General features: G+C 43.3%; 1 protein-coding gene across 2 annotated transcripts in view; it reads left to right on the top strand.

The window, feature by feature from the left end:
• Positions 1-26,920, top strand: part of LOC108002483 (Fanconi anemia group J protein homolog) — a 59,539-nt gene that overhangs the window by 18,716 nt on the left and 13,903 nt on the right. The window contains exon 4 of one of the 2 annotated variants that reach the window (XM_017064196.3): positions 26,468-26,530. The exons of the other annotated variant lie outside the window; for it this stretch is intronic. Within the exon in view, the coding sequence (XP_016919685.2) occupies positions 26,468-26,530 (63 nt within the window). The remainder of the gene's footprint in view (positions 1-26,467; positions 26,531-26,920) is intronic. 2 annotated transcript variants of the gene reach the window in all.

The following is a 26,920-nucleotide window of genomic DNA, read 5'->3' as shown; positions in this document are numbered from 1 at the left end:
GTACGCTCCTTTCTTATTTTTGCCCGTGTGCGTTTCCCTCCTTGCACATGCACCTCTCGTCTCCTCTTCTGTGCACACCCCACACCAGGCCCTACCCTTCTTTTCTCCGCGACTCTGCTCTCTTGCCGCGCCGCTCCTCTTATTCGGTTCCGTTTCCAGCCCGAGGGACCGGGAGAGTCTCCGTGGAGAGCGACGCGGATGAAGAGCGTAACCGGGATTCAGGCTACCCTCGCGCAAACAGAGAGAGAGAGGTTATTAGCGAGGGCTGCGAGCCGCGGATCTATTTGTATTCCTTTGTCGCGAGGGTACCGATCACAGACTCCTCGAGAGATAACGAGGGAGGAAATATTCGGAATCGAGTGGGCGATTATGCGATTACATTTGAATAATTTGCGCGGCGTGGATTGGGCCCAGGCCGGGGCGGGGGTGGAGATTGAGCGCTCGAGAGGGGCACTCGGATTCGCGGTTGCCGATCGATGGCGTTGCCGCTCCTTTTTCGATCGTCTTCTGCGTGGGTATCGGAAGAGTTCGCGTTGCGACGCTTGTTCGCTTGGAACGAAGATCGAGCCTTTCGCTGGGCCTGGATTCTAGGAGGGACAAGGCGCATCTAGGAGCACTGATGAGTTTTTCGAGTGGCGGCCGACCCGTTCGTTGTTCAACACATGTGAAGGAGGACGAGGCTACTTCTGCTCTCTAGACTTTCGTCTAGCTGACCGTACTCGTTACTCCGTCTTCCGGAGGAAAGCTCTCTTCTTCCTCTTCTCCCTTCATCCGTGTTTCATTCTCCTTCCTGTTCTTCTTTTTCTCTCTCTTCTTTCTCCTCGATGATGGGAAAGTTTGATGAGGGTGCGCACCTTGGACTCTCGACACGTGATATCCGAGGATATCGCCTAGTCAATGATTCCTCGAAGAATTCGATCTAACTTTTTTTCTTTGAGAATCGAACATCTTCTTTTTACCTCCCCAATTTTCGATCCAATTTCGCGTCGCCCCTTACGAGGAGATGGATCCAAGACACTCGTCTTATTTACTCTTCGCAGTCGATCGATCTCGTTCCTTGGAAATCTTATTACCTGAGCTTGTACGCTCAGCTCCGAGAGGCCGAGCTGTTTCTTATGCGCCGTGGATCTTCGTGAAAGTATTCGAAGGGAAAAGAGAAGAGAAAAAAGAATCCCTCACGTTGAAGGGATGAATGATGTAGCTTCTGAATCGAGGAGTGGAGTGGATAAGGTGGAAGAAAAGAAAGGAAGAAACGAAACGTGATGTTGCACGGGGAGGAGGAGAGCATGGTTGATGAGAAGTTGCAGAGAAATGGTCAGTAAACGAACTATTATGTGGAGAGGAAAAGTTAGAAGTGGCGAATCGGTTGGGAAAACTAAACGGGGGAAGGAGCCGCGGAAACGGAGCGCGAAGAGGTGTACTCTTCTCAAATAAGAATGAAATCGAACGAGGACCGATGCTTGCTCGATGAAAATCGAGAGGACGTTCCTTTGTTAACATTCATGATCTAGATTTGAAAATAATATTACTTATTAATTATTATAAAAAAACGGTTACACAATTTAACTTTCTCCTTCTCGTTTCTATGTACCTTTCCCGTCGACAACACCAACCTCTCTCCTGGTGTGGAGATCGTTCACTCGATCTGAAAAAAAAAAATGGCACTTTATTCAATAATCATAGTGCATTCGCCTCCACGCAATTTCCACTCTCCTCAAATATTTGGATTTCGTATTCGAGAAGCAACGATTACGATTTCCACGCTCTACTCTATTTCTCTGCCACGCGGAGAGCCGTCGCGAAATTCGAAACACACGTTCGAGGTGGAAAACAGCGAGGAAAACTGGATCCGCGCGCGTTTCCAGCTTTTAATTTGCTCCCGCGGGAGGAGCCACAAATTCATTTCATCGACTCGCGCTCCCAGGGGAGAGAAAGGGAGAGGATAAGAGAGCCGTTGCTGGGAAATCCGGCCGAGGAAAGTGTCCCGTGGGACATATCCTATCCCTCCTCTAACGTAACGCGCTCCACTCGTAATCCGGCCGTCGGTCTATCGCATCGCTTCTAATTCCTTTAATTAAATACTCCGTTCCTCCGGCCCTTTGATCCTCCTTAATCCGTTCCCTCGTGCGTGTTTCGCCCTGGTATAATATGTACCAGGCCAACGTTGGATATACGTTTTCGAAACGTATCGATTGTATTAAAGATCCTTTTTAATAAGGAATTTTAAAGAGTCTTGGATGCATACACTTGTATTCTTGCGTAAGATATTTTTAAATCACGTTCAATCGTCGCCGTTTACCTTGTTACAATTACTTATATAATTGATGCGATGTAAGATATCTCGTTTGCCTCTCGAGGATGTCGAATAAATTCTAAAAGACGATGCGGATAGAAGAGAAATATTTCAACATCTGTACATCTTGCCATCGAAAAGTTCGTGTAAAGAGGATTTAAGATTGTCTTAGAAAAAGGATAGACGTCTAAAATGGACTTTCGATAACGAAAATTCTGACCCCTGACTCGTCTTCGAAAGAGATGCGAAGAAATCAAAAATTTCCCAATCGATCCCGATCGAAACTTTTCTTCCCACGAAAAGGAATTCAAACCGTCAACAACCGTCTTACGAAACATTCTCCCATCCGTCGCAAAACAATGCCAACAAAGGCCTCTCTGCTTCTTATTCCTTCTCGAAATCAGAGGGAGTGAGAGAAAGAGAAAGAGAAATCGCAATCATCCACCAAAACTCTCTCCCTCTCTCTCGACCACAGATCGTTTACTGCGCTCAATGGGTGAAACTTTGAAACGTTGGAAGAGAATCCCGATGGTAATCGGATACACCGCGCGAAAAACGATCCTCGAAACGCGTACGTGTACGTCCTCCTCCTCGACCGTCCCAACAACCTATGATGTGAATCCTATCGAAGCGGAGGATCGATCGAAACGCGCAAACGGAAACGGAAAAACTGGGGAGGGGGGTGGAAGAGAGAGAGAGAGAAGGAGAGCTGGCATCCCGGTCACGCTGGTTCCCGGTTGAGATCCAGCTAATCTACGGTGAAAAGTAGCTGTTCCTCCGGCGACCTGTTTCTCCGTCCGGCCCGGAGAAGCATTGTGCTCTCCTCCGCGTGCACAAGGCCCTGGTCCGGGTCACCTCCTCCTCGAGTGTTTACGCAATAGACGCTTTTGTCCATCGAACGATGAGCATCGTCATTGTCCGTCCATCTGTCTGCGCTGTCTGTTTACCGAATAGATATTCCCTATTCTTTCTATTTCGCCGTCTCCTTCCCCTCCCCTCTCCGCTTCGTCCCGAGCGAAAGATGTACTTTTATGCCTTTATGAAGGGAGCTGCCCCGTCCTCTCCCCTCTCCTCCTCCCCCTTTTGTTCTTTCCTCGTTCCCGAGGTTTTCGTTTCCGCGAGGGGTAGCGAGAAGGGAGGAGGATCCCGCAGGACCTCGCCTCTTTCCTCTCTCCTTCTCTCTTTTTATTCGACCAAAGGTGAGCTCTCCTCGATATCCTCTTGGTCGCGCACCCTTCTCTTCAGATTGGTTTATAATCGGACGGTTTATATATATATATATATGGATCTTGGGAGGGTAAGGATCGATTCTAAGAGAATAAGGGAGGATTCGTTCTTTTTCTAATTGGATAGGTAGGCGATCGTCAATCGACGGATACTCCATTTATCGGTTAAAGGGATGAGACGGTGTGTTTTTTTTTTTTTTTTAAACGAGGATAAAGGGTTTTCTGCTCCTTCCTTTTTCTCTCTCCGACTCTCTCGTCCCTTCCCTCGGAGGATGGTTAAGAGGATTCTTCGATTAGGGGGATGTAAAGTTTGGAGACGATTGGTCGGCCCCGTGGAACCGTTTGAAATGGTAAAATGATGATTATTGCAGTGACGGAGGTCGAGTGGAGGTTGGAGAAATCTTCAAAAGTGGAGTCTCTCGGGGGTCTCTCTCCGTGGAAAATCGATTGGTTCGAGTTGTGTATATGTATATTGTGGTTAATTGTGCGCGATAAATTATTACAACGTAATATCGACATGCGAGAACGATCGAAGGATAGATCGTGGGAAATACGGAAGAAAATAAAAAAAGAAAAAAGAGATCGTGATGGCGATGATGATAAAAACTGGTGGAAAATTAAACTTAATTAACCTAAAAAGCCACTAATAGTATCTCTCCCGCGTACGTGGGGGGAAAAAAAAAACGGGGAGGAAAACACTTGGAGTGCGTTGAAGCAGATCGTCGGTAAAAATGAAATCATGTGGTCGATGAAAATAAACAAAATCCGTTCGTGTATACGAGAGCCGTGAACAGTTTTCAACGTGGTCAAACTTTGTTCGAACTGAAAAACGTGTGAGCTTCAAAAAAAAAAAAAAAAAAGAAAAAAGAAAAGAGAGAGAGAGATAGGGGGAGGAAGAAGGGGAACAGAGAGAGAGAAAAAAGGTAAAACGAGCGGTATATATATATATATCACGCGAAATATTAGCACGCGAATTATCCATTTTAATGTATTTGTAACACTTAAACGCGAACGGTGCGTGTCTTTTTTTTCTTTCTTTCTTTTTTTTTTTTTTTTTTTTACCTTTCGAATTCATTTTTTTTTTCCTTTTTTTCTTTTTTCACTATGTATGTTTTGCCGACTATTTTCATTCACGAGCCATGATCTTTTATTCCACTCGAATATACGGTGAAATGGTGAAAAATTCTTCGGTTGTTTGTTTGAAATTCGATAGACATTTTTTTTTAGAAAATAATTGAGTTCGGTGAAAAAATTTCGAAACAAAAAAAAAAGAAAAAAAAAAAAAAAGATTTATCGGAATAGCAACGCCGAAACGGTATAACGTGGAAAAAAAAATATGATATCGTTTTTCGAGTTTCGAAAAAAATATATCGAAAAAAATATGATTAAAATATAAATTAATTCCATTTACGTTGTTTAGAATTGATTAAAAGTGAAAAATCGAATCTTCTAGCTCAGTTTCACGGAACGGACGACACGCCTTTGGCAAAGGCGTTCGGCACGTCAAAGAGTAAAATGTCGCCATGGACGCCATTACAGTGGCCATATTTACCCTGATCGTCAACTCTGTAGGGAGTTCTGCCCTCATAGTGCCCATATTCGCCGCATAAGTGGTGTACAGTATCCGACAAAAGTACGCGGCGATGCACGAAACGACTCCTTTTCCTGCGACCGAACGCATTAACTTGATAATTATTCAATCAAATAATTCTCACGCGGTGTTTCTTCCCTCTTCGATCTCTACATTTTACAATTTTAATACAAACACCGTTTCGCGAATAATTATCTAGGCGCAACAGTTAATATTTTTTATCTACATTTAATCGTTATCTACTTAAAATACACTCGAACATGATCGAAAAACTAAGCTTTTCAAAGTATGATTTACACAAGATCCCTCTTGAATTAGAAGCTAGGAAAAAAAGAGAAACCTAATCAAGAGTCGTAGTTCATAATCCCCCTAAATCCCTCCAAATACAAACTTTGGTCCAATTTCCCAATAAGTCTTTCAGCCGCGGCGATCGCGGCCAATCGCGAAAAAGCTCGAGGAGAGGAGATCGAAGGGCAACAATGGTTCTCGAAGGGAGTGGTAGAGGTCATTTCGAACAAAGGCCAGCCTCGTTCGTCGAGGGCGTATCGGAGCGGACTTCTCGATCGTAGCCCCGACAATCTCGATTGGTTTCCGGTGGTATAGAGAAACAAGGCCGCCGAGCTGAGGAATTTCCTCCTCTTTCCTCTTCTCCTTCTTCTCCTCCTTCTCCTTATTCTTCTTCTTCTTCCGCGTCAGAGCCGACTCTGGAAAAGAACAGGCGAAGAAGAGTCCTCCTCCTCCTCCTTCTTCTTCTCTCTAGTTTCTAGTGGAGTGGCTCGACTAACAAGTTACCGCTGCTAACAAGCAACCAGCTTCCTCCACTCGTTTTCTCTTCCTTGCTCTTCTTCCCTTTCCTCCTCTCCCGAGTACACCAGCCTTCCGCGATTCTTCCCCTCGCCACGGCCAAGGAAACAAGCGGCCATCGCGATAATAGGGCTCACGGTATCTACGTCGGGACAGCGAGAGCGCAAACAAACCCCCTGGCAAATGACGAACAACCGTGTCCGCGAAGGAAGCGCGCGATCTCTCTCTCTTTCGAGTGCCCGCCGGCCTCTCTGCTCTCCCGGAGGCTTTGCCTCCTTCTGGAGAGAGAGAGAGAGGCTTTTCGCGTTTCGGGGACGAGCACGGGCCCCGTCGAGTGCTCCAGTTAGCCTGGATTTTGCCTCTTCGTGACCTGGAATGAGCTTCCTCCTTTGGAAACCTCGCTGGGACTGATGGAAGATATTTTCATCGGAAGGAGGACGGCTAAAATCGTGTATTGTTATTGGTATGGAATTAGGGGAAATACAGAAAGTATAAAGTGGTGGTTTCTTTCTTTTTGAAGAGATTTCCAAGAGATGGAACAATTGATAAGTTTTTGGAAAGCAAGCATCTTTTTGTTGGGCGTGGTCCACGTGTGCTTTATACTTGTAGCGCTTCAAAGGGCGTTCTCTCTCAATGTAAGTAAGTATTGTGGAAGCAAAAACTTGGAAAGAAGTTTATCAATTAGTTTTTGGTATCGAAGGATTTAGATGTAACACCTTCTTCTTCTCTTTTTAAAATAATAATCCTTGCGCCCACTTACGTAAATTCCTCTTCGAGGACGATCCAAGACGACTCGTCACCGACTCGTCGCTGCTTCAACAATCTTTCCAATGAAGCTTTAACCCAGTATCGAGAAGTTTAACTCAATTTCACTTCGTACTTCCTCCATCTAAAATACTCTTACGCGTCTATTTGTATACCCTCAACAAGTCTAACTTTCTCCTCCAACAGCGAAAACCACTCAAGCAAATATCGCAAATCTTTTTCTACGATTCAAAACAACGAATCTCCTCCTCGATTATCGATCCTCGTAATTCCTATATCTTGCGCAATACTTTTCCCCTTTGTCTTTCTTTCTTTTGACGCGACAGAACGGCCAGATGTGTAAGCGGATAACAGATTGACGAGAAGAAAGGATACGATCGGATACGCGAGAGGTCCAAAGCTGGAAATTAGCAATGCGAGCGAACGAGCTGACCAATCAAAGCCTATCGGTTCCTTTACGTTTCATCTCCCCCGGTGTATGCACGAGAACACACGTGTACCCATCATGGATGGATCCGTTGCAGGTCACCCCATTAACCGGTCCCTTGCCCATCCTCCATTCAATTACCATCCGTGGAATTAATTGCGCGTCGTGGAACCGTTTTAAAACTTCGTGGATGGACGTTTCGAGTGGCAGCACGTGCGATGCGTAACGCGTCGCGGCTTGGACTGTTGTCGCTTTCTCGTCCTCGAACGCAAACGGAAACAGCAAAGATGTACACAATTTGCGTATATCGAGCCGGCAATGTCGTTTAACATTACGGTGTTTTGATCGAGGCATTCTTCGAAATCGTTGTACACCGTAATATTAGTGTATTAGAGTTGCGTATTGTTAGGAATATTATCGTTTCTTTCTGGATAAAATTAATAACGATATTGCAAAAGGGATAATAATTGTTTAAATTTTTACGAACTATTTGTCATAGAATTTGAAATTGGAGCTCGAAAAAATTAGTAGTTTTTCAAAGTACTTGGATCCGTTTATGTTTCCTGATCATGAAAACGATTGAAAATTAGACTGATTAAATTTCTTTGATTTGGATTACAAACCGATCCGTTCTTCGATTATTAAGAAATTGAAATACGAAGGGTGCAATAAATTCGAAGCTTTGAAGGTCTCTTTGAAAATTTATCAATAGCCCGCATTCGATCGTCGAATGAAACTTTGTTAATTTGATATTCCTGCTACTTAATTTCTTTGGTTGAACGATTACAAATTGTCATTTGTGAACTAATTATTAAATAAAATTCTTTTATCGACTATAACCTCAGCTCGATTTTCACGAGCATCGTAATCGTTGCAAGGATTAAAAGAGCGCGCCCCTGTTGATGTTAGGGAATAAGCCGCGGTTCCAGGCGGCCGAAAAGGAAGCGGTCCACGATTTATTTTACATTTTTTCATGTGTTTTATTGTCGCACGGTGTCCAGGCCGAAGTGTGCTGAAAGCGGTTAGACGGTTGAAACCGGAGAAGCCGACGAAACGCTTGCTCACTCGCCGCTGGCGAACAATTCGAATTTCAAAGGGCCAACTGTCGCTCTCTTACCTGACTTTGCCTGCAAAGGAAATCCGCCTGGGACCAACTATCCTCCGCTCCTCGCCATTTCTTCATCTCCACATTGCCCGTCGACTTTCCAGAAATCTATTTTCCCCCCCTTGCAAGGAATACTTAACGAGGAGTAAGCACCGTTTTCCACTTGAAAAAGTAATCAAGATCGATATCCCTAGGATATCCCTAATCCAAGTAGACACTTCTTTCTTTCCTCATTCGAAAATCGACGGAAGAAATCCACCCATGTTTTCTTTTCACATTTCTATTTGTTTCGTTTTTTTCTTTCTTCCTTTCTTTTTGCTCGTTTCCCTTTGCCTAGGGAGGTTAGGTCTGGGGATTTTTCGTAGGGATTGGCTGCATCGCCAGTGGCGACAAGGCGCGCGCTCGGAAAGCAAAGGCAATCGGCCGTAGGCGAGAGATTAAATCCCGGTGCAGCCGAGAGTTTTCGGTAATTTCGACCGCGGGCTTGTTTGCACACCTGAGCCCTGCCCTTCGCGGCCGATATAATTCCGTGGGAGCATTATTAATTGCTCTTCCACGCGGGACCCTCCGCCATGCATTTTTGCCATGGAAAACCGATCCCTCCCCTGGGAATATCCGCGCCAGCAATTTTTTCGCCCCTGTCTTTCGTTTCTTTTCGCGTTCACCTTTCACGATTTTTATCCACAGTTGGCCGATTGTTCAGAAACGATTTCTTATTTTTCAAAATTTTCTGAAATTCCCTCCCTCCCTCCTTTTTTCTCCAGAGAATGAGAGGTATTTTCAAATTTTTCTTTAGACTCACTCCATCTTCTTAATAATAAGATTCTTCTTAATATATAACTTAATATAACGAAATTTATGGTTTTACAAAGTTTTGTAAAATTTCCGCTTCTTCCTCTTTTTTACTTTTTTTATCTAGTTTGTCTGGAGACGATTTCATTTCAATAGAAACGTTTAGTTGATACGTTTAGTATTAGATTTCTAAATGATGATATTGCGAGATATTCCAGGTGATTAAACTGTACTTTTGTATTATATGCATATACAACGTGTAACGTATTAACCTACAATTAGATTTTATCGGAAAAGTTGGGATTAATTGGTCGATTGGTGAAATGCGGCGATTAATTCGTCACAGATTATTCGTTTGCGAGATAATTCGCGATAAGTTACGCGCGCGGATAAAATTCATTCAACCGAAAAAAGGTTGGAAGCTCAAAAATTCCTCGCTCGTCCCAAATTATTGGCTTGATTAAGAGTCGCGGCGGTATGCAACGATGAAATCAAAAAGCGTTAGTCGCAATTTTTTGCATCCAACCATCCACGAACGATCGACGAATTCTGCAAAGAATATTTCCAATCGACGACAGAAAGAGAGAGAGAGAGAGAGAGAGATTTCGAATTTATATATTTCATATAAAATAATTCGTATTTCAATTTTTACATTTCGAGTTAATCTGTCTATAAATTCAGTGATATAAAATCATTTTATCCCCCCTCCTCCCCGTTTCTCCTATAGGAATTTTCCTACCGTTAAATAAAACTATGATTATTTACCAATATCAAAACTCGTCCCGAATGATTTTTCAATTTCAATGAAATTCGAGACCACGTATTCCAACGTGTTTGACCGCGGATACCATCAGCCTCGATGCGTCGATAAATATTTTAGTAATTCTCATTTTTCTCTCTCTCTCTCTCTTTCCCTCTCATTCCCCCCTTCTTTTGTTCTTTTATCTCGTGAAAAATTTCAAGCCTGGCTTTTATTTATATTCCGCGCTATAAATCGACTCTCGTAATTTCAATTCTCCGTGATTCTCGATCGTTCCAATTTTGTGTATTTTTCCTCCCCATCCTGCTTCTTCCTTCTTCGCCCTTTCATTCATTTCATTCGCACGCGCGTCCGCTTTTAACCGGTTTTTAAGTTGTTTTTCGCGCCAAGATTTTTTTCGAAATCAAATCCAAGATCGAGAAAAATACCTCGCGAAATAAACTCGTGAATTCGATCGAGACTCTTGCTCCTTTTTTTTTTTTTTTTTTTAAGAACCGTCGTTCCATCGACTTTCTTCTTTTTCTGTTCGTGTTTATCGAGTTGGCGATCTCGAGTTTGTTGCCTCTGCAATAATATTTTTTAACGTCGGGGAATCGACAGTTGTAGAATTTATATCTCGATCGAATATGTAAAACATACGGCTACAAAAGATTTAATTTGCACGTCAATTATTGTATTTATCGTGCGATATTAATTTAGATTCGAATATGTTATGTTAACGTTTCATTTAATTACGTAATTTATATTAACGTCTGAATAGAATTTATAGAGCTTTTCAATATATTTCCTCTTCTATGTACATACAGATTATCGATATATTTTCTGAAAGGGAAACCAGAAGAATAAAAATCCCAAAGAATAACTGATCAGGGAAAAGATTCGTATTTATATTATATCCGCGTATAGAAAATTGACACATCGTTTATTTATTTTTAAAGAGAAAAATAATTCTCCTCCAAGTACAAAGAACGTTCGAGAAAAAACGAAAGAAAAGTTTGGCGAAAATTCCAAATGAAATAAAGAGTGAATTTTAAAAAAAATTAACAGGCAGGGTGATATCAAAGGGTGATATCCCCCCGTAACAGGAAGAAATAAAAATTCTTCCGACGATTTCCTCGGGAGTAAATTTGTAATTTCGTTCGGCGTGATGGCGGCCGATATCACAACATGGCCCGCAGCCATCGTCGCGTATGCAATTTTGTCAGGTAGTTATCGCGAAACGGGTTACGGGTAAAAAGAGGGAGACCGATAGGGCGGAAATAGGAGGAAGGAAACAAATGTAACTAAACGAATCGCGCAAAGTGGCCCGAGGCGGTCAGTTTGTTTCCACAGTCTCGATCCATCCAATACTCTGTGCATCTAATTTTTAACCAACGGGTGTATCTCCCTCCCCCCTCCGACGAAAACACAGAGAATAAAATACGGAGGAGTAAAAAGGAAGGGGACGAGAAACGACGAGGAGTTACTTCGCGTTAAAAATTATTGTAAAAAGACAGAGGGAGAGAGAGAGAGAGAGATTACGAGGGATATCGTCGACAGATAAGAACGCACCTCGATACGGCACGATTAACTCCGAGCGTTGGTGTTGCACGCCAGTGTACGCGATGTAACGTTTCGAGTGTCGCGAAAGTTAAACAAACGCAACTGGCGGCCAGGCAGAGAATTTTATTTACGACCTACTAGCTGAAGATGGAAAGTTTTCCAGCGAGAGTGTACCGAGCAATAGCTAACGCTGGAATACTCCATTCGCGAGTGTTCTTCAGGCTTCAACAAGGGTTTCGAAGCGAGCCGAGGACGTGGAAGAGCTAGAACTGCGCGTCTCGTTCTCCGAATAAAGAAAAAAGAGAAGAAAAAAGAAGGAGGAAGAAAAAAGAGAGAGAGAGAGCTCTGTCCACACTCGGTATTCCGTATACGTTACTACGGCTACCGGCGGAATACCGGCCGAGATAAAAAGAAGCCTCCCCCCTCCCCTCCCCCCTGGAGACGCAGGAGACAGAGGAGAACGGCAAGGAGCATGGTGGGCGAACGATAGGTGAACGGAGAGCGCGAAAGGGGGGTCGAAAACTATTCGATATCGGGCGGTTGATGGCTTCCATTGGCCTGTTATTAGCGAAAGAAAGTATCGCGGTGGTGGAATAATAGGGAGGATGGAGAAGGATGACGGTAGGGTGTCGCGACGCAGCTGTGCGCCACGACGGCACATCGCCACGGCCCCCTCAGATTGGATCACTCGGTAGATTATTTGGCTTTATGGTGCGGGGAATATACTATGCCAATATGACGTGGAGGGCTTGTTCACAGCGAGGGTGGTGGTAGCCATGGAAACGCCGGCACCCGTGAGTGTCGGCTCCAACGCCAGCCGAGTCCCTCATCTCCCTCCTTTCCTGGCCACCCCCGCTCGCTGGGGCCACCCCTCGCCTGCAGCACCCGCCAACCCTCTTGCTCTCACCCTCCTTCCGGCGCCAGCCGACAGCCCCCTCTGGACCGTAGGGCGAAAGCCACCCCTAAACTCAGTCCTGTAACGGATCCCTATGTACTTCTCCCGTCTCTGCCTCCCTTTCTCTGCCTCCACCTCGCGCACCCTACGTATACGTGTATTATACGTTATGTGCTCTCCGCCCGTCCACCAGTATTTCTCTCCTTCCCTTCGTGTACGTGTGTCCTCTCCGTGTGCGCCTGTGGCTGCCACATTGATTCGGTTGCACGTACACGTGGCAAGTTGGTAAGTGTGCAAGCTACTGAGACTGTGCGAGTGGCTGTATAGGCAGCCAGGGGTGCCTCCGCGATCAATATGGTGGACAGACGCACCGACACCCTCCACGGGAAGGCCAACTCGATTTACTAAATTCCCTCCTACGAGCCGTCCTCTCCCTGCTATACGCGCTCCCTTCTTTTCCAATGTCTTCTTTTCCAGTGTTTTCTCTTCCAATGTCTTTATCCTTCTCTCTCTCTCTTCTTTTCAAAGTTTCCGTATGGCAGGAAATCATATATATATATGATCATTTTCGAACGAAGATAGAATCAATTCTCCTCAAGATCTCGAGAGGTTTCTTTTAATTTCAATCGATGATCTTTTGACTCGACGCGAAGAGCGTTCGATTTTAAAAAAACTTCGAGAATTCCTTCTCCCATTTGTTGAAGTATTATTGAAAGATATGGAGAATTGGGGAGAGGGAGAGAGAAAAAGGAAAGGGAGAAATTTTCGCGACATTGGATAGCGCAGAGAACGCGAACGAGAAACAATCTGGCGGCCGGGTAACGGGAATACAGAGCTCGGCGAACCGCGAACAAAGTTACTTTGATCGCTATCAGCGAAATCGAAGCGCTTTGTCCGCCGTTGCACGTGTCTACTCCAGGATATTGCTACTTGATGGCGGTGCGCGATCGGCGAGATTATATTTCGCGGGGTGAGAACGAACGATGTAGAAGTCAAAATACAGTCGCTAACCACCACCACCACCACCACCACCACCACTATCACCTCCTCCTCCTCCTCCAAACCTCTGTGTTTCATGAAAGGGGTGGCGGAGGCGGTTCGCGCGTATCCTAGCCTCCGGTCATAGGTATTTATTTTCGAGCGTTTTCGTGCCTGCTCTTTTCCCCTGTAATTCAGAACGCTCGTTTCGATAATGTAACTGTTTTTGCTGCTCTTTATTTTTTATCTTTTTTTTTTTTTTTTTTTGGAGGAGTTTATTCTTGAAAACGAAAACATTCGTTCGATGAAAATGATACGAAAATGATCTAAGTTGTGAGTCATTTATGGATATTTTCATATCTCATTTTTTGAAATATTCATCATCGTTGGAAATTGTTGTAAATAGTTGGCTGTGAATAATATGGATTTCGTAATTACGAAGATGCAAGTTTATTATTCGTAACTCTAATTTAATTGTACAATTTTTGACAGAAATCATTTCTATTGATACTTGTTTACTATTTTTCTTCTTTTTAAATCTCTCAAATGAAGCATTTGAAAATGAATTCACTCCATTTCCCTAATAAATACCTAGATTTACTACAGATATTTCGTCCGAGTACAATTTGAGAGATTTCTGAAATTTAATTCTTTTCTTAATTTGTTTCTTTAATTCAAAACAAAAAAAAAAGAATTAAAAGAAAGAATTAAGTAGGCTAGAAGAAAAGAAGATAAACTGCGTCGGATTAAATTGCGGAAAAGGGAATCGCGAAGGCGTTCTTTTGATGATAATTACGATTAAAACGGGCAACGTTCAGTTGAAATAATAATTCTCATCGTCCTGCCTGTCGAATTTTGATTTTTAAAAATATCGCGTACAATGATAAATTCTAGATAACGATAGAGAACAATGGAAAATAATGTGATAAATTGTTCATATGTAAGTTTTTTATCTTATTATGCGATAAAAATATGAAAGGTGAAAAGGTTCTTTTTTTCATCCGAAAATATTTTATTTATCGAAAAAAGGATAAATCGAATATTGAGGGAGGTGGAAGAATAAAAAAGAACATGTATTAAATATATATAATGCAAAAGGTGGAAAGATAAAGAGGATAAGAGAGCTTCTATTCGGAATTTTTCCATAGATAGATTTCAGAATATTATTATTTATTTCGTTTGAAAAAGCATAAATATTAGGGAATGGAGAATAAAAAGAGTTTACAAATGAATCGTAAATGAGGAGGAAAGGAATGACGAATGAAATTTTATTAAAATAATATGGTATAATGACTCAAACGAAGAATCCAAGTTGAAAATGGCGATCGAAGAAGCGTAAAGCGAGTCAAAATGAATCGAGTTGAGAGGAGGATATTGTTCGTTTAGTTTTAATAATATAAAAAAAAAGAAGGAATGATTTATTTCGCGAAATTACATCGATCTCGCGTAATTAATTATATTCATTATTTTTAAGCGTTGATAAAAATGGTAGATAATTACGGTTTTCCCGGGGATCTTGGGTTAATTGATTTTTGCCGTGCAGTGCATGGTAATGAGCATAAAATAATAAACTTCTTTCGTGCGGTGAATTTTTAAGAGCGTGTTTATTCGGACCGGCGAAGGGAAAGCGAGAATAATTAAAACGTAAATAAACGAACTCTGCGCGTTCATTAAACCGTGGTTACTTATGTTTCAATTCGTTTAACGAAGTGTAAAATGCAAATAATTTGATCCTACGAGAAACTCGAATTACCCGCTATTGTTTGCAACTTCGAGGGAATAATACGGTCTGCAGATCATCAGTTTCCTGGAAACATGCAACCTTTGGATTTTCTGTCTATCCTTTCGCGAAATACGCTTCTTCGAAGAGAAATTTTGACGATCTCGAAATCTAAGAATTCCAAAATCTACCTTCGACTCCAGTCGCGGACGCTTCAAATTTTCTGTGAAATCTCTTGAATAAAAAAATCGATGCTAAAATACAAAAATTTAATTTTCATTCGCGTAGAACTCCTCCTCCCCCAAATCCAATTTTCCCTTTCCCGAATGGCGGAAATTTCGAAACGTCGAATAAGAATTCGCCTGCTCTCGTCAGATGGCGAAACAAGGTTACTTTATTTAATTTCCGGTTAATTATTGGCGGTCATCGGGGATCTCCTACCGTCCGTTTTCCACCATTTCACGCATCCGCGTGCGCGCACGGGGGTCGTCGAGCGGGGGTAGTTACACAGAGGCATGCACCACACCTATCTGCGCAACGTGTCATCCCCAGTATAAAGGCAAAACAAACCCTTCGCGATAGGGGAGGGGGAGCAAGTTCGCCGATTCCTGTCAATATCAGACTCCCCGTTTTACGTCTATTGCGAGACTCGATTTACGCGGTATCGCTTTCCTTTCCCTATTAAGGTATTAAACATTTACTTGTCCCTTTTAATCCATCCATCTGAAGCGAAGCGGAAAAGCGGATACGAGCGTCGAAAATTAGATTTCCTCTCCATTTATGCGGAAAGTTGGACGACGAGGAGCTCCTTCTCGAAAAATCAATTCAACTTGTCTTCATCAGATCGATACCTCGAAACTGTTTTCGTTTCGAACAAAAAGAAGAGGAGAAAAGAGAGAGAAAAATTTTGAACCAAATCGCGAGATCCAATCGTGGGTCAGCGCACACACCGAGCGACATCCATGGAAAAGGTGCGCGACAAAGGGAGTAACTCGATCAAACGTCGTGCATCCCGATGGAATCAACCCTCCCAAATACCAAAGGAAACCATTCCAAAAAAAAAACGAAACAGGAAAAAAAAAGAGAAATATCAACCGACGAACAGGTTATATATATACATCCGTGCAGCCGCCTGCGAGAAACGCGAGCGGATCCGCGTAGACTATAGAAGGCATTGCGAGGCATTGCACGGATAGGGGGAAGAAAAGGGACGAAACAATCGCGGGACAAGTTGGAAGCAGCCCGTTGGAAAAATTCCTCCTCCCCCCGCGGAAAGGTGAGGGCGAGAGGGAGAGGAGGAAGGGAAAGGAGAACGGTGGCGCGAATCGTTTTCTCGCTGCTTTTCCCGCGGCTGCATCGGCGGTTGCAGCCTGGGTTAGAAGTGCTGTGCATGGCTGCCAAGGAGGGAGGAGAGGAGGAGGAGGAGGACAGGAAAGAGGACGGTGGCTGGCGAGGCTCATTTTGTCGGCGGCAGAGATAGTGCAACATCTCTCTCTTTTTCTCCATTCTCTACTCGTTACTTTCTGTCCTTCCTCTCCTCCTTCACCCTCCCCGTATTTTCCCTCTGTTCACATTTTCACCTGTCCCCGTCCTCCGCCGCGCGCCTCCTCACGCCTCTCTCTCTCTCTCTCGTTTTTCACCCCGTTTCTCGTCTTCCCCTCGCTTTATCTCGTCGCCCGTCACGTCGCTCCCTCCCCTTCCCCTATCAACCCCAACGGTAACCCAAGGGGAGGAGAGAGAGAGAAAGGGTGGCCAAAGAAGGAGCGGGTAGGAGGCGGGGAGGGGTGGATGGTACGTGGAACGCCTGGCTGGCGACATTATTAGACGCCCCCGATGAGTCAGTGAGGCCAGGGGTGGATGACGACGGTGCACGGGCGACGTTCACCCGACTGCGAAAGGGATGGGGGAGGGGCAGGCAGGGGAGGCGGCCGAGTAATGAGAAGAAAAGACGGGGCGCAGCGAGATATCGCGCGCCAGATACGCCCGGGAAAAAGGCAGCCTCGCGAAAAAAAGGCGCAATTTTCGCGTGCGTCGCCCACACCCCCGCCGTCCAACCGCCAACGGGGGATTAACCCCTAGTCTAGCCTCGCGGCGAAGAAAGACCGCGTCGTTCGATGCTGCGGTTTTTCTTTTTTTTTTTCCCTCCTTTTCTTCTCTTATCTCGTCTTTTTTTTCCTTTTGGATCCGCGATTTTTAACTCAGCCTGTTTTTTTTTTTGAAAGCCAATGTTTGGTTTTGGTTTTGGTTTTGGTTTTGGTTTTGATTTTGATTTTGGTTCTGGCAATTGGCGCCCTTGTTGGCGCGTTGTGTTTTAATAATTCTGTTTGGCCTGATTTTGTAATTTGCTTTCTGATTTCTATGATGTAAGGAGTATAATGTAAATATTACGTTAAGATTAATTTGTAGAATAGATGGTAGTTCGATATGATTTGTATCTTTTGAAATTTCCACTATTTGTGATTTTTCTATTTTTTTTTTTTTTTTTTTAGAAATATGGCTGCAGCAGAATGTTTAAAATAATTTATCGATTTAATTCAATTTGTTACGGTTACGTTAAAACGTTTCAAATATGATTTTTAACGATAAATGGTTCTTGAAATGGTTATCGCTCGAAATGATCCTATAAACGTTCTACTAGATTAATTTCCCTTTTGATTTCATTTTAAGTAGGGCAAACGCGATTATAGTCGATCTTCAATCAATCCCAACCACGATTGAGTTTCACGAAACACTGTACGCGTATTATATCTAGCTTAGTTTCGCAATTTAAAAGCTTCTATTCCATTCTTGTAATTAATCATTTTCTCGCCGATTAATATTTATATTAATTTTTATCTCGATCGGTTTTTTCCTTTTAATACGAATAAAAGTTTCTTTTCCCCATTTTTATAGGATTCCCTCCTCCTCTTTTTTTTCATCCTTTTCTTTTTTATCTCTCATTCGATCAATATCGAAATAAAGTGAAGAGTTTTCGTGTCGGTGCAAGCGAATAAATAAAAATGTTTATAGCTCATTACCGGTCGGAATATCGCTTCTTCGTCGACTTCGTCGAGTACCTTAATGCATCACGTTTGATTGCATGTAGTCGATGGAACGTCCATTTAAGCGACGAATAACGCTCCATTAACCCCGCGATTTCATATCGCTCCAGCTTTAGCCTACGTAATTAAATGTAATTAATAATAGGTACAAATAATCGGCTCCGTTTTTATCGGCCGATTTCCCATTGAAAATGCGCCGAGCGATACACCACTTTTTTTCGAATTAAACTTTTATATTCGAAAGAAAAAAATAACAGTATACAACGTTATCTTAAACCTAAAAAGAAAAAGGAAAAGAAAAAGAAAAGAAATCAACCAAATCTCATTTGCAACATCCTAATAAAACGGCGACAACGAAATCCACGTCTCGATATCTCCATCCTCCCTCTCTCTCCCGCTGCGTGGAAGGCAGCAAACAAGAAACAAGAAGAAAGAGAAGGACGGAGAGGTGGAAAAAGCGTAGCGCCTAGGGGGGAAAGAAAAAAGGAAGGAGAACGAGGGAAAAAGAGGGAGATAAGGTAATGAGGGAAAAAAATGTGGCAGAAGTAGGAAAGAGGGTGGGATCGGAGGGAAGAAAGGGGTTCTTTTCATGCCGCCTCCTCTCGTTGAGGTTTTCCGCAGGAAGAGCACAACCCCCGGTTGCGTGTGACAGCCATTTTAATTCCGAGCCCCCAGGGGGTTCCTGATTTTCATTCCCCATGATGGAACATCAGCCATCCTCCTCCATTCGTCCCCTCTAACTCTCTCTTCCTTCCTCTATCTTGGTCTCTGTCTCCATCGGTTCTCCGTTCCCCTCTCTCTTTCTCTCTCCTCGTCTTCGTGTCTTTTCCCATTCCCCCCCTCGGTCGGTGGAAAAGCTTTCAGAGGCGTCTACGGGTACGAGGGAGGTCGGGGATGAACCGCACGGTGTGTCGGCTATCTCGGCTGTCGCATCGCGAATCGAATAAAAGCCGGCCGGATGGCTGAGGGATGAACCGCGCTCGTTTAATTTCGGCGAAAGAACGGCGGCTTTTTCTCTCGCTCGCCCCTCGAAAAACTAGGTCCGATCTCGACCTTCGATTAACCAAAAAACTCGGGAAATTCTTCTAGACGTCTTTCTTTAAAGGCAATCGTGTTTGCGAGAAGGTATATACGATTCGATGATTCGATGTATTATTAGACAGGATGCACTAATTTCGATGCATTGTAATTATTGGGCTTGCTAATGTCTACGTAGCCCTTCTAATACCTACTCAACAGACGCGTGGTTATCTTAGCGAGTAAGAGATTCTACAATTTTTATATTTAAAAAAGAGAGGAATTAACTGTTCGCGTCTTTGAATCTTTCGAAAAAGAATCTTATCCGAGCAACTTTTTGCCTACCGTCCTATAATGAAGCGAACCATTTAACTAGAGAACTCGTCCCAGTGTAATCCGGCTGTAATATCTAAAATTTCTCCGGGGACACCCGTTAGAGAAGGCCCCCTCGGCGCTGTAACCAAGTCGTGAGGGTAATCTCGCGAAGGGTGCATGCGTGTCGGCCGCGTACCGCTCTCACCCCTGATTCGCTCCACCTTCGGTTGGCCCCGAGGGGATTGAAATTAAAATGACAATGAGGGCAGATCCGAAGGGAGGCTAAAAACGCGTACCCTTGCCATCGGCCAATCAGCTACGGATCCGTGCTGACGCCATGGCGACCCTTCTCCCCTTTCGCTTTCCTTCCTTTCCCCCTTTTTTCTTTTTTCCCTCCTTTCTTCTTCTCCTTTCCACGGTGAGGAGGGGGACGTCGTGTGTTCACATGGAAGGAGGGGGAGGTGGGACGAAATGAAAACGTTTAAACCGGCCGGTGACGTTCAGAGATGTTTTCAACCCCTTTCGCGACGATCATTCGAGGGAGACACCACGAGGGAAACAAAATAGACGGGACTCTTGCGAGGGGATGGAAAACGGAATGCATAATCGGGAGAGGAGGGGGCCGATGGTTGGGGATCGAACAGCCCCGCGATTAATATTCTAATTACGTTGGGATGAAAGTGTCGTCCAGGGAGGGTATACGCGCGCCCTCGAGGCGGTCGTCGAATTTTTATTTCCTCGTCGATATTATGAAATTAATCGTTCCGCGTTACTGTGCTCGATTTTTCAAGTAAGCGCAACAAGAAGGAATTATCTTTTAAAAAGAGGCAGAAAAAGGAAAATACGTAGATATATAATATATAATATATAATATAGGAAAGATTGGCTCATAAAAAAAAAAAAGTGGAAGGAATCCACGACGAACGTTTTAATTTCCGCCCCATTTTCCATCTTTCAACTATCTCCAATCCCAGGTCTCACCCGTTCTCCGCGATCTCTCCACTCCCCCAACTCCCTCCTCCTTCTTTCTTCCATTTTCTCCTCTCCTGGCGGATGCGCGCCATGCAAAGTCGTAATTAGTGGCTTCGCGTGTAATTATCGTGGAAAAAAGGGCTCTGAATGCCCATAGTATTCAGCCTGTCGAGGATGAGTCCTTCGCGATGGAATCGCACCAAGCACCCTTGAGACATGCGGTTCTTTCTTCCTTCCTTTTTTTTTTTTTTAAATTTTTTCTCTTCCCTCTCTCTGCCTCTTTCCATTCATGGCTGGCAGGCTGACTGGCTGGTCGGTTCGGTTGTACGCCACCCCCTTTCGTCGCGCAAAGCGATCACGTTTTCGACTGTCATTAGTTTCCATTAGGAGGAGCGGGATCGGCTCCATTTATAGTCGGTCGCCATTTGCTACGTTCGACGTTCCTGTCGTTTCCTTCCTGCCTAATCTCCGGCCCTCCGATCGAAGGGATTTGTTTGTTTCTTTATGCAATCGACTATCCTTTTTCCTCCTCACCCCTCTTTTTTTTTTTTTTAATTAATCCAAACCACGATGGAAAATTGAAAGAGGGAAAAATCCTGATGAAAATCTTTTTCCCCCGTTTCGCTTCCCGTAATCCATGCTCTTTGGTATCGCGGAATCTCGAATCTCCCTTTCCACGAATCAAACCTTATTTATATATATACTTGGAAAATACTCTTTTTTCTCTTTTTTTTTTACCTTTCCTCGGTCCATTTTATCGATATTAAAAATCAAGATTCTTCGTGAAATTAATATCATCGTGACGGGATATTGAGATATTACAAATATCTCTCTTCTCATTGTCCCGTCGAGACGAGGGGGAGGGAGAGAGAGAGAGAGAGAATTAATAACACACAAGTACAGAAGTCATCTATGCGACGAGCATAAGTACTAAGGGCATTACGTTCCAAGCCGTCCACGAAACCCGATGGCAACCCCCGAGTAACGACGACGATGACGACTATGGTGTAGGATGGATGGATGGAGAGGGGGGGTGGAGGGTTTCGGCCGCGGGGGTTTCGAGGGCTCTACGGTCCGCTTTCGATTCATTGTACAATAATATGACGGAAATGTCAGTCAATTAATAAGCATACCGAAGCTGACTAATTTCCGCCTTTGTTCGTTCCACGGACCGGGATGGATGAATAAGTGGCCATTATGCGGCTTTTATGATTGGTCAGATCCGTATCACGACAGCCGGTTCCGCTTTTATAAACCAGCGCGCGGCACGTCGAAACTTCTCTCTTGCGGCGAACCTTTTTAACCGCGTGCACGTGCCGGCCGAATGTAGTATTATCGTTCTCTTCCCTCTTTTTCTCCGCATATTTTTTTCTTTTTCTTTTTCTTTTTTGCTGTTCTTGTTTTCTTCTTCTTCTTCTTCTTCTTACTACCGCCTCCACTTGTTGTTCCCCTTCTCTTTTTCATCCCGATTTTGAATTATTATACGAACGATTCGTTCGTAAAATAATCGATTTTTGATATCTCAATTACGTTAAGTATCCTCGCGTATTGTATTTTTTAAATTTTTGGGAGAATGGAGATTTACCGATTCGAAATTTTTCAGATCAACTTGAGGTTGATTTTAGGAGATGTGTTATAGATAACTGGAAATTTTAACGTGATTACGACTTGATTATGACGTTCGATAATACGTTGAATGTCGGATGGAATCCATTCGATTATAACTTGGGAATATATCCTCGCATCCCTCGAACGTTTCGCGTCGTTATAAGTTACGACTGATGCTTGCTGTATACCCCATTCCTTGCTAGAGTGCATAGTAATTCCAATTTGGATTCCAATTTTTTCTTTCCCTCTTTCGTATTATCAAAATGTACAAAATGTACGCGAAACACGAAATGTGCGTTTGAAATAAACTTTTATATTTATCTTCCATTTCAAGGCACGAGTTTGTATAAACATCCTCACGATAATTTCGGTTACGGTTAACCGAATAAATACGGGATATTAATTAAAAAATTATCGGTCATTCGAAAATACAATTAAAGGGAATCAAGATTCGATTCGTTTCGCGTTAGAGACGGTGACGTTAATGATTTTTTTTTTTTTTAAATATATATATATATATATATATATATAAAATAAAAAGATTATAGGAGCGTTGCACCCAGAGCATAAACGATAACAAGAGCGGCGGCGTGCTGGGGCAGGGATTATCTCTCGTTTTTCCGCTTTTCCACCCTCGTTTATTTCGCCGACGAACGAGCGGAATAAGAGCGCGGGCTAGCAATTACTCCATTTTTTGTTTCCCTTGACCTTCGCGGAAATTAAGCCGCCACGGCGAAAAATAATTCGTCGACGGGCAAACATTTCCGCCCTGACGATTTTTCCCTCGGTCCCCGTGTTTATTCTCTTTACAGTAATTAAATGTTTGCTCCTGAATCCACCAGTCTCGCCTAAACTGAACCGTGTCGTGGCGCGATTAGTCGAATTAAAGGGGCCACGAAAGCGAAGCGTCGAATCATCCCCCCTCGACGTTGCGATCGTAGAGTAAAAGAATGCGTGCTCAAATTTTATCTTTTTTAAAATCTGCCCGAAAAAGTTTAATTTCTTTTTTTTTTTAAATGTAAAAAGTTCGAGTTATTTATTAGCTTTTTCTTAACCTCTCCATCGTCAAGTTCTGACATATCCTCGAATGTTTCATGTCCTCCTGTATACGCGTGATCTTCCAATTGAATTGTATTTTTCGATTATGAATTCTTATGAATTCTTTAATTTTTTCCTTTTCTCTTTCACTAAGATAGTAATATTAAACTCGTCTCCTACGTTATATAAATGTAAAAGAGAAATAATTTTCACCTTACTTTTATGAATACGCAAAAAAAAAAAAATAAAAATTATTTCATCACCACCGCCTTTAGACCAAGGAATAATCAAGATAATTTCCCATAAAACCATCTCCATCTTCCAAAAACCAGCACCATCTTTCCGATTAAACGTTAAAACGTTTTTAAAAACGTTAAAGCTAGCGAAAGCCGCGATTGAAAGGAATCCCTTATCGACTCCGCCATCCTCTTCCTTCAAAGAGCGTCTGCCGGCGAAAGGGTTGCGAGATGGCGGCGGCTGCTCGATTCTTGGAACGGTCAGGCAATTACGCGGGCCCTCGAATGACGATGACGTCGCGTTATTCCGCTGACATCGCGCGGCCCGGTCTTGCGCCTCCTGCTTATCTTCGCAAGGGATGGGTTTCGGGTGGTTGCGCAGGGGCGGTGGGCGAAGATATAAAAGGGAGAGGGCGTGGCGGGGTGCAGCTGCGCCACGTATCAGCCACCTATATCCTTGTCCGGCTTATATTGCCAGGGGGGATAATAGCACGAGGGCGCCGGGAACGGTTTCATTACACGGCTTCCCGGGGTATAATATTCTCGGATATCTCGCTAGCCGCCCCCGCGGGCTTGAAATTCCGACCCTCCGCGTCACCGTCGGCCCCCCTTCTTCCAGGAGATCCCCCACAACCCCTTCTCGAAACGATGGAGGAAATTGTAGACGCGTCTACGCGGGGAGGCTCGATCAGGGAAAATGGCCGATTCCTGACCGTGATTTAATAATTCTTCTGATTTTTTTTCCTTTTTTCTTTTTTCTTCCTCGGTGTGGAACAGTCTTCCGTTTTTCTGATTTTATTCGAAATTTTATTTCGTCTTATTCGGGATTTAGATTTTTTAAATTTCAGATGGAAGAGTGAATCTCTTGATTATAGGTAATCGTTTCTTCGGAACGATCAGTTTTAATTGTTTAATTCCATTGAGATTTTTTTAGCGAAGTGATCTTGATTTTGCGTTCAACTTTATTTGGGCAAGAGTAGCCTCTTAGGGGTTTTTAAAACTTGTAGATGAATGAAATTCTGGAGATTTGGATGAATGGAACAATCATTTTTTTTGAAATTGTTTCGGCTTGTAAAATGATGGCGTACTTATGATTATATAACAGAAAAGTTGCTTAATTGCCCTTAATTCTTCTCTTCATATGATGAATAATATAAAATTGAAGAAATTCTTGGAAACTTATTCGAAAAAGGACATTTAAAAAATAAAATTTCGTCATCTTTAAGATTCCATAATAATAATAAATTTTGAATAGGAGCATAAATCGAAAGAATGATGGTTGTATCCATGAAGAAATAGAGAAAACAAAGATACTTCTTTTTTTAGAAAATTTTATGTAGACGTTCTCTCTCTCTTTCTTTCTCTCGAAAAAGAGAGAATATCTTGATAACGAAATCACAAATATTTCTCCGTGACGTTAATGAGATTATTTATTAAACTTTGTTTTTGTTTTTGTTTTTCATTAATTTCCCTTTCAACGGGATCGCGCATTTCAATCGAGAGAGAACGGATGAATATCGAATGCAGTTTTGAAGTCGCGTGCACGCAATTAATTCCAACGAAATTGTCAAAACTGATTAACACTCGACTCCGATTACAAATTCATCAGAAATTAACGATGGCCCGAGCCGGGCCGCGCAGTTAATAAAACCGTTACCGATAATTCAGCTTAACCAATTTAAAAGGCGAATAATCATTAATATGATTTACGACTCGACACTCTGAAAATCCTTTCAATTAGAATCCGAATAAAAGCTTCTTGCTTTTTTTTTCTTCCTTTTTCTTTTTTTCTTTTCTTTTTTTTTTTTTTTTTTCGTTCGATCCCAACTACCCTCCATCGAACTCTTCATCCCTGCACAACTTCCATATTCATCATTCGAAATCAGCGGAACGGTGCATCAATAATCTCCCACAGTCAATTCCATCCTGTCAACCCCTCCTCCACCCATCCCGAAACAACCCTTTCGCTCAATCCTCCCTCTACGATCGACAAAAAAACCATATATATATTTGTACCCCTCGCATACGGGACCAACAAAACAAAAAAAACAAAAAATCAATCTGCAGCACTCAACAACGCATCAAGCGTGACACAAAAGGAGCGCGCAAAAATCAAGGAATCACTCGATTTACCCTTTCGATCGTGTCCCAATCTCGATCGAGATCGCCATCTCGCCATCTCTACCCACCATTCCATATACGACTTCGATCGAATTGAAAAGATGAGAAAAATAAAAAGAAGGGGGAAATGTAACGTGCCCTCGAAAATTAGGCCACCTTCTCCTCCGAGGAGGGAAAAAAAAAAAATAAAATTGTCCTTCCCGTGAGGAGATCAAACGACGGTCACACAAAGAGGCGAGAGTGGGCGAGAAATTCTTGTGAAAGAAGAGGAAGAAGTCTCACGAGTCCTCGGTCGGTAAAAAAGGACGAAAAGAAGAGAGAGGGAGATCGTGTGCAGAAGCTTTTCCCCGGTACATTGGTCGGCGGCCTTTGATGATCCCATGCGCTAGTACAATGCGCGATCGTGCTCGTGCGCATTGCGATTAGTGTTTTTAATGCGCACATTGTATAAAGAGAAGGGCCCCCGTATCAGATGCGAGGTGGCCCACCGGGGACCAGTTATTAGGGCCTCTGACAGGCCCATAATCCCGTCGGCTCTCCTAACGAAAAATATAATGCCCATTAGTGGGAGATCTTTTCAGACGTTTGCCCTGCGTGTATGCCCCTGCCTCTGGCATATTTTCTTTTTCCTCCTCCTAGTCGCTCCCTCCATTCCTTCTCCCCCGTTCATCTCTGTCCCTTCTCTTCCTCCCGCCTTGCCTAGGCCGAGCCAAGACCGATATTCGCCGGCTCTCTCGCTTCGTCCTTCCACTCTGCTACCCTTTGCTGCCGGCTTTCGCCGATCTTTACAGTCGATGCGTGGCTACACGGGGTGCTACCGGAACACGCGTCCAACACGAATCCTACCCTCCACCGATCCCAATCTGCTCGCTCGAAGGTGCACTTCAGGGCGTACACTTCGTGGATACGGAAAATGGAAAGTAAACTCGAAGTGAACTGATTTTGTATGGAATGACAATTCGTCTAATCTTTCTTGTATCCATTTCTTTTATATCGTTTTTATTTGTAATTCGTATTCGGCTAAATCCTGTCTTCTTTCCTTAGGTTAATAACTTAATAGGATTGTGAATGATGGAATGAAAATTTTCATTTAATTGAAATTATAATGAAATACTCGTGGCGCGTCAGATAAAAATACTATCGAAAAGTTGTCCGAATTATAGATGTGACAGAAGATTGGGGAAAATTTTATGTAATCGATTTTTTTGTTTACTGTTCCAGCCGAGATAGACAAGAAGACGAACAAATTGGAAAATGCCGGCACCCGTTACGAGGATCTTCCACGTAAGTTAATCACACTCGAAAATATCGTAACAATTCGGAATGGTTTCCTTGAGAACGGATGCGGCCACCGTCTTCCAGCCTCTTGCCTCCATTGTGCCAGGTCGATACCAGAACAGTGAATATTACGTAACATATTCCGGCTCGTTCAGCCATGAAAATCCCCGACGGTTATTATATTTAATAGAGCCCACTCGATTTTGCAACATCTGCTTTTTTCCCTGGGTGCCGATCCCAGCAACACGCGGTGGTCCCTCCTCTTTCGAAAAAGAAATTCCTCGTCGATTATATCGAAAGAAAACAGAAGAAACCTGTTCCTCTCCCGAACGTTCCCCCGTGAATTTCAACCCTCTCCAAGGATAGAACGTTCTTCCATACGTACACAGTTTCTTC

Source organism: Apis cerana, linkage group LG7 (assembly GCF_029169275.1).
Source record: "Apis cerana isolate GH-2021 linkage group LG7, AcerK_1.0, whole genome shotgun sequence".
Classification (NCBI taxonomy): domain Eukaryota; kingdom Metazoa; phylum Arthropoda; class Insecta; order Hymenoptera; family Apidae; genus Apis; species Apis cerana.
This window is presented reverse-complemented; position numbering and strand designations above follow the sequence as displayed.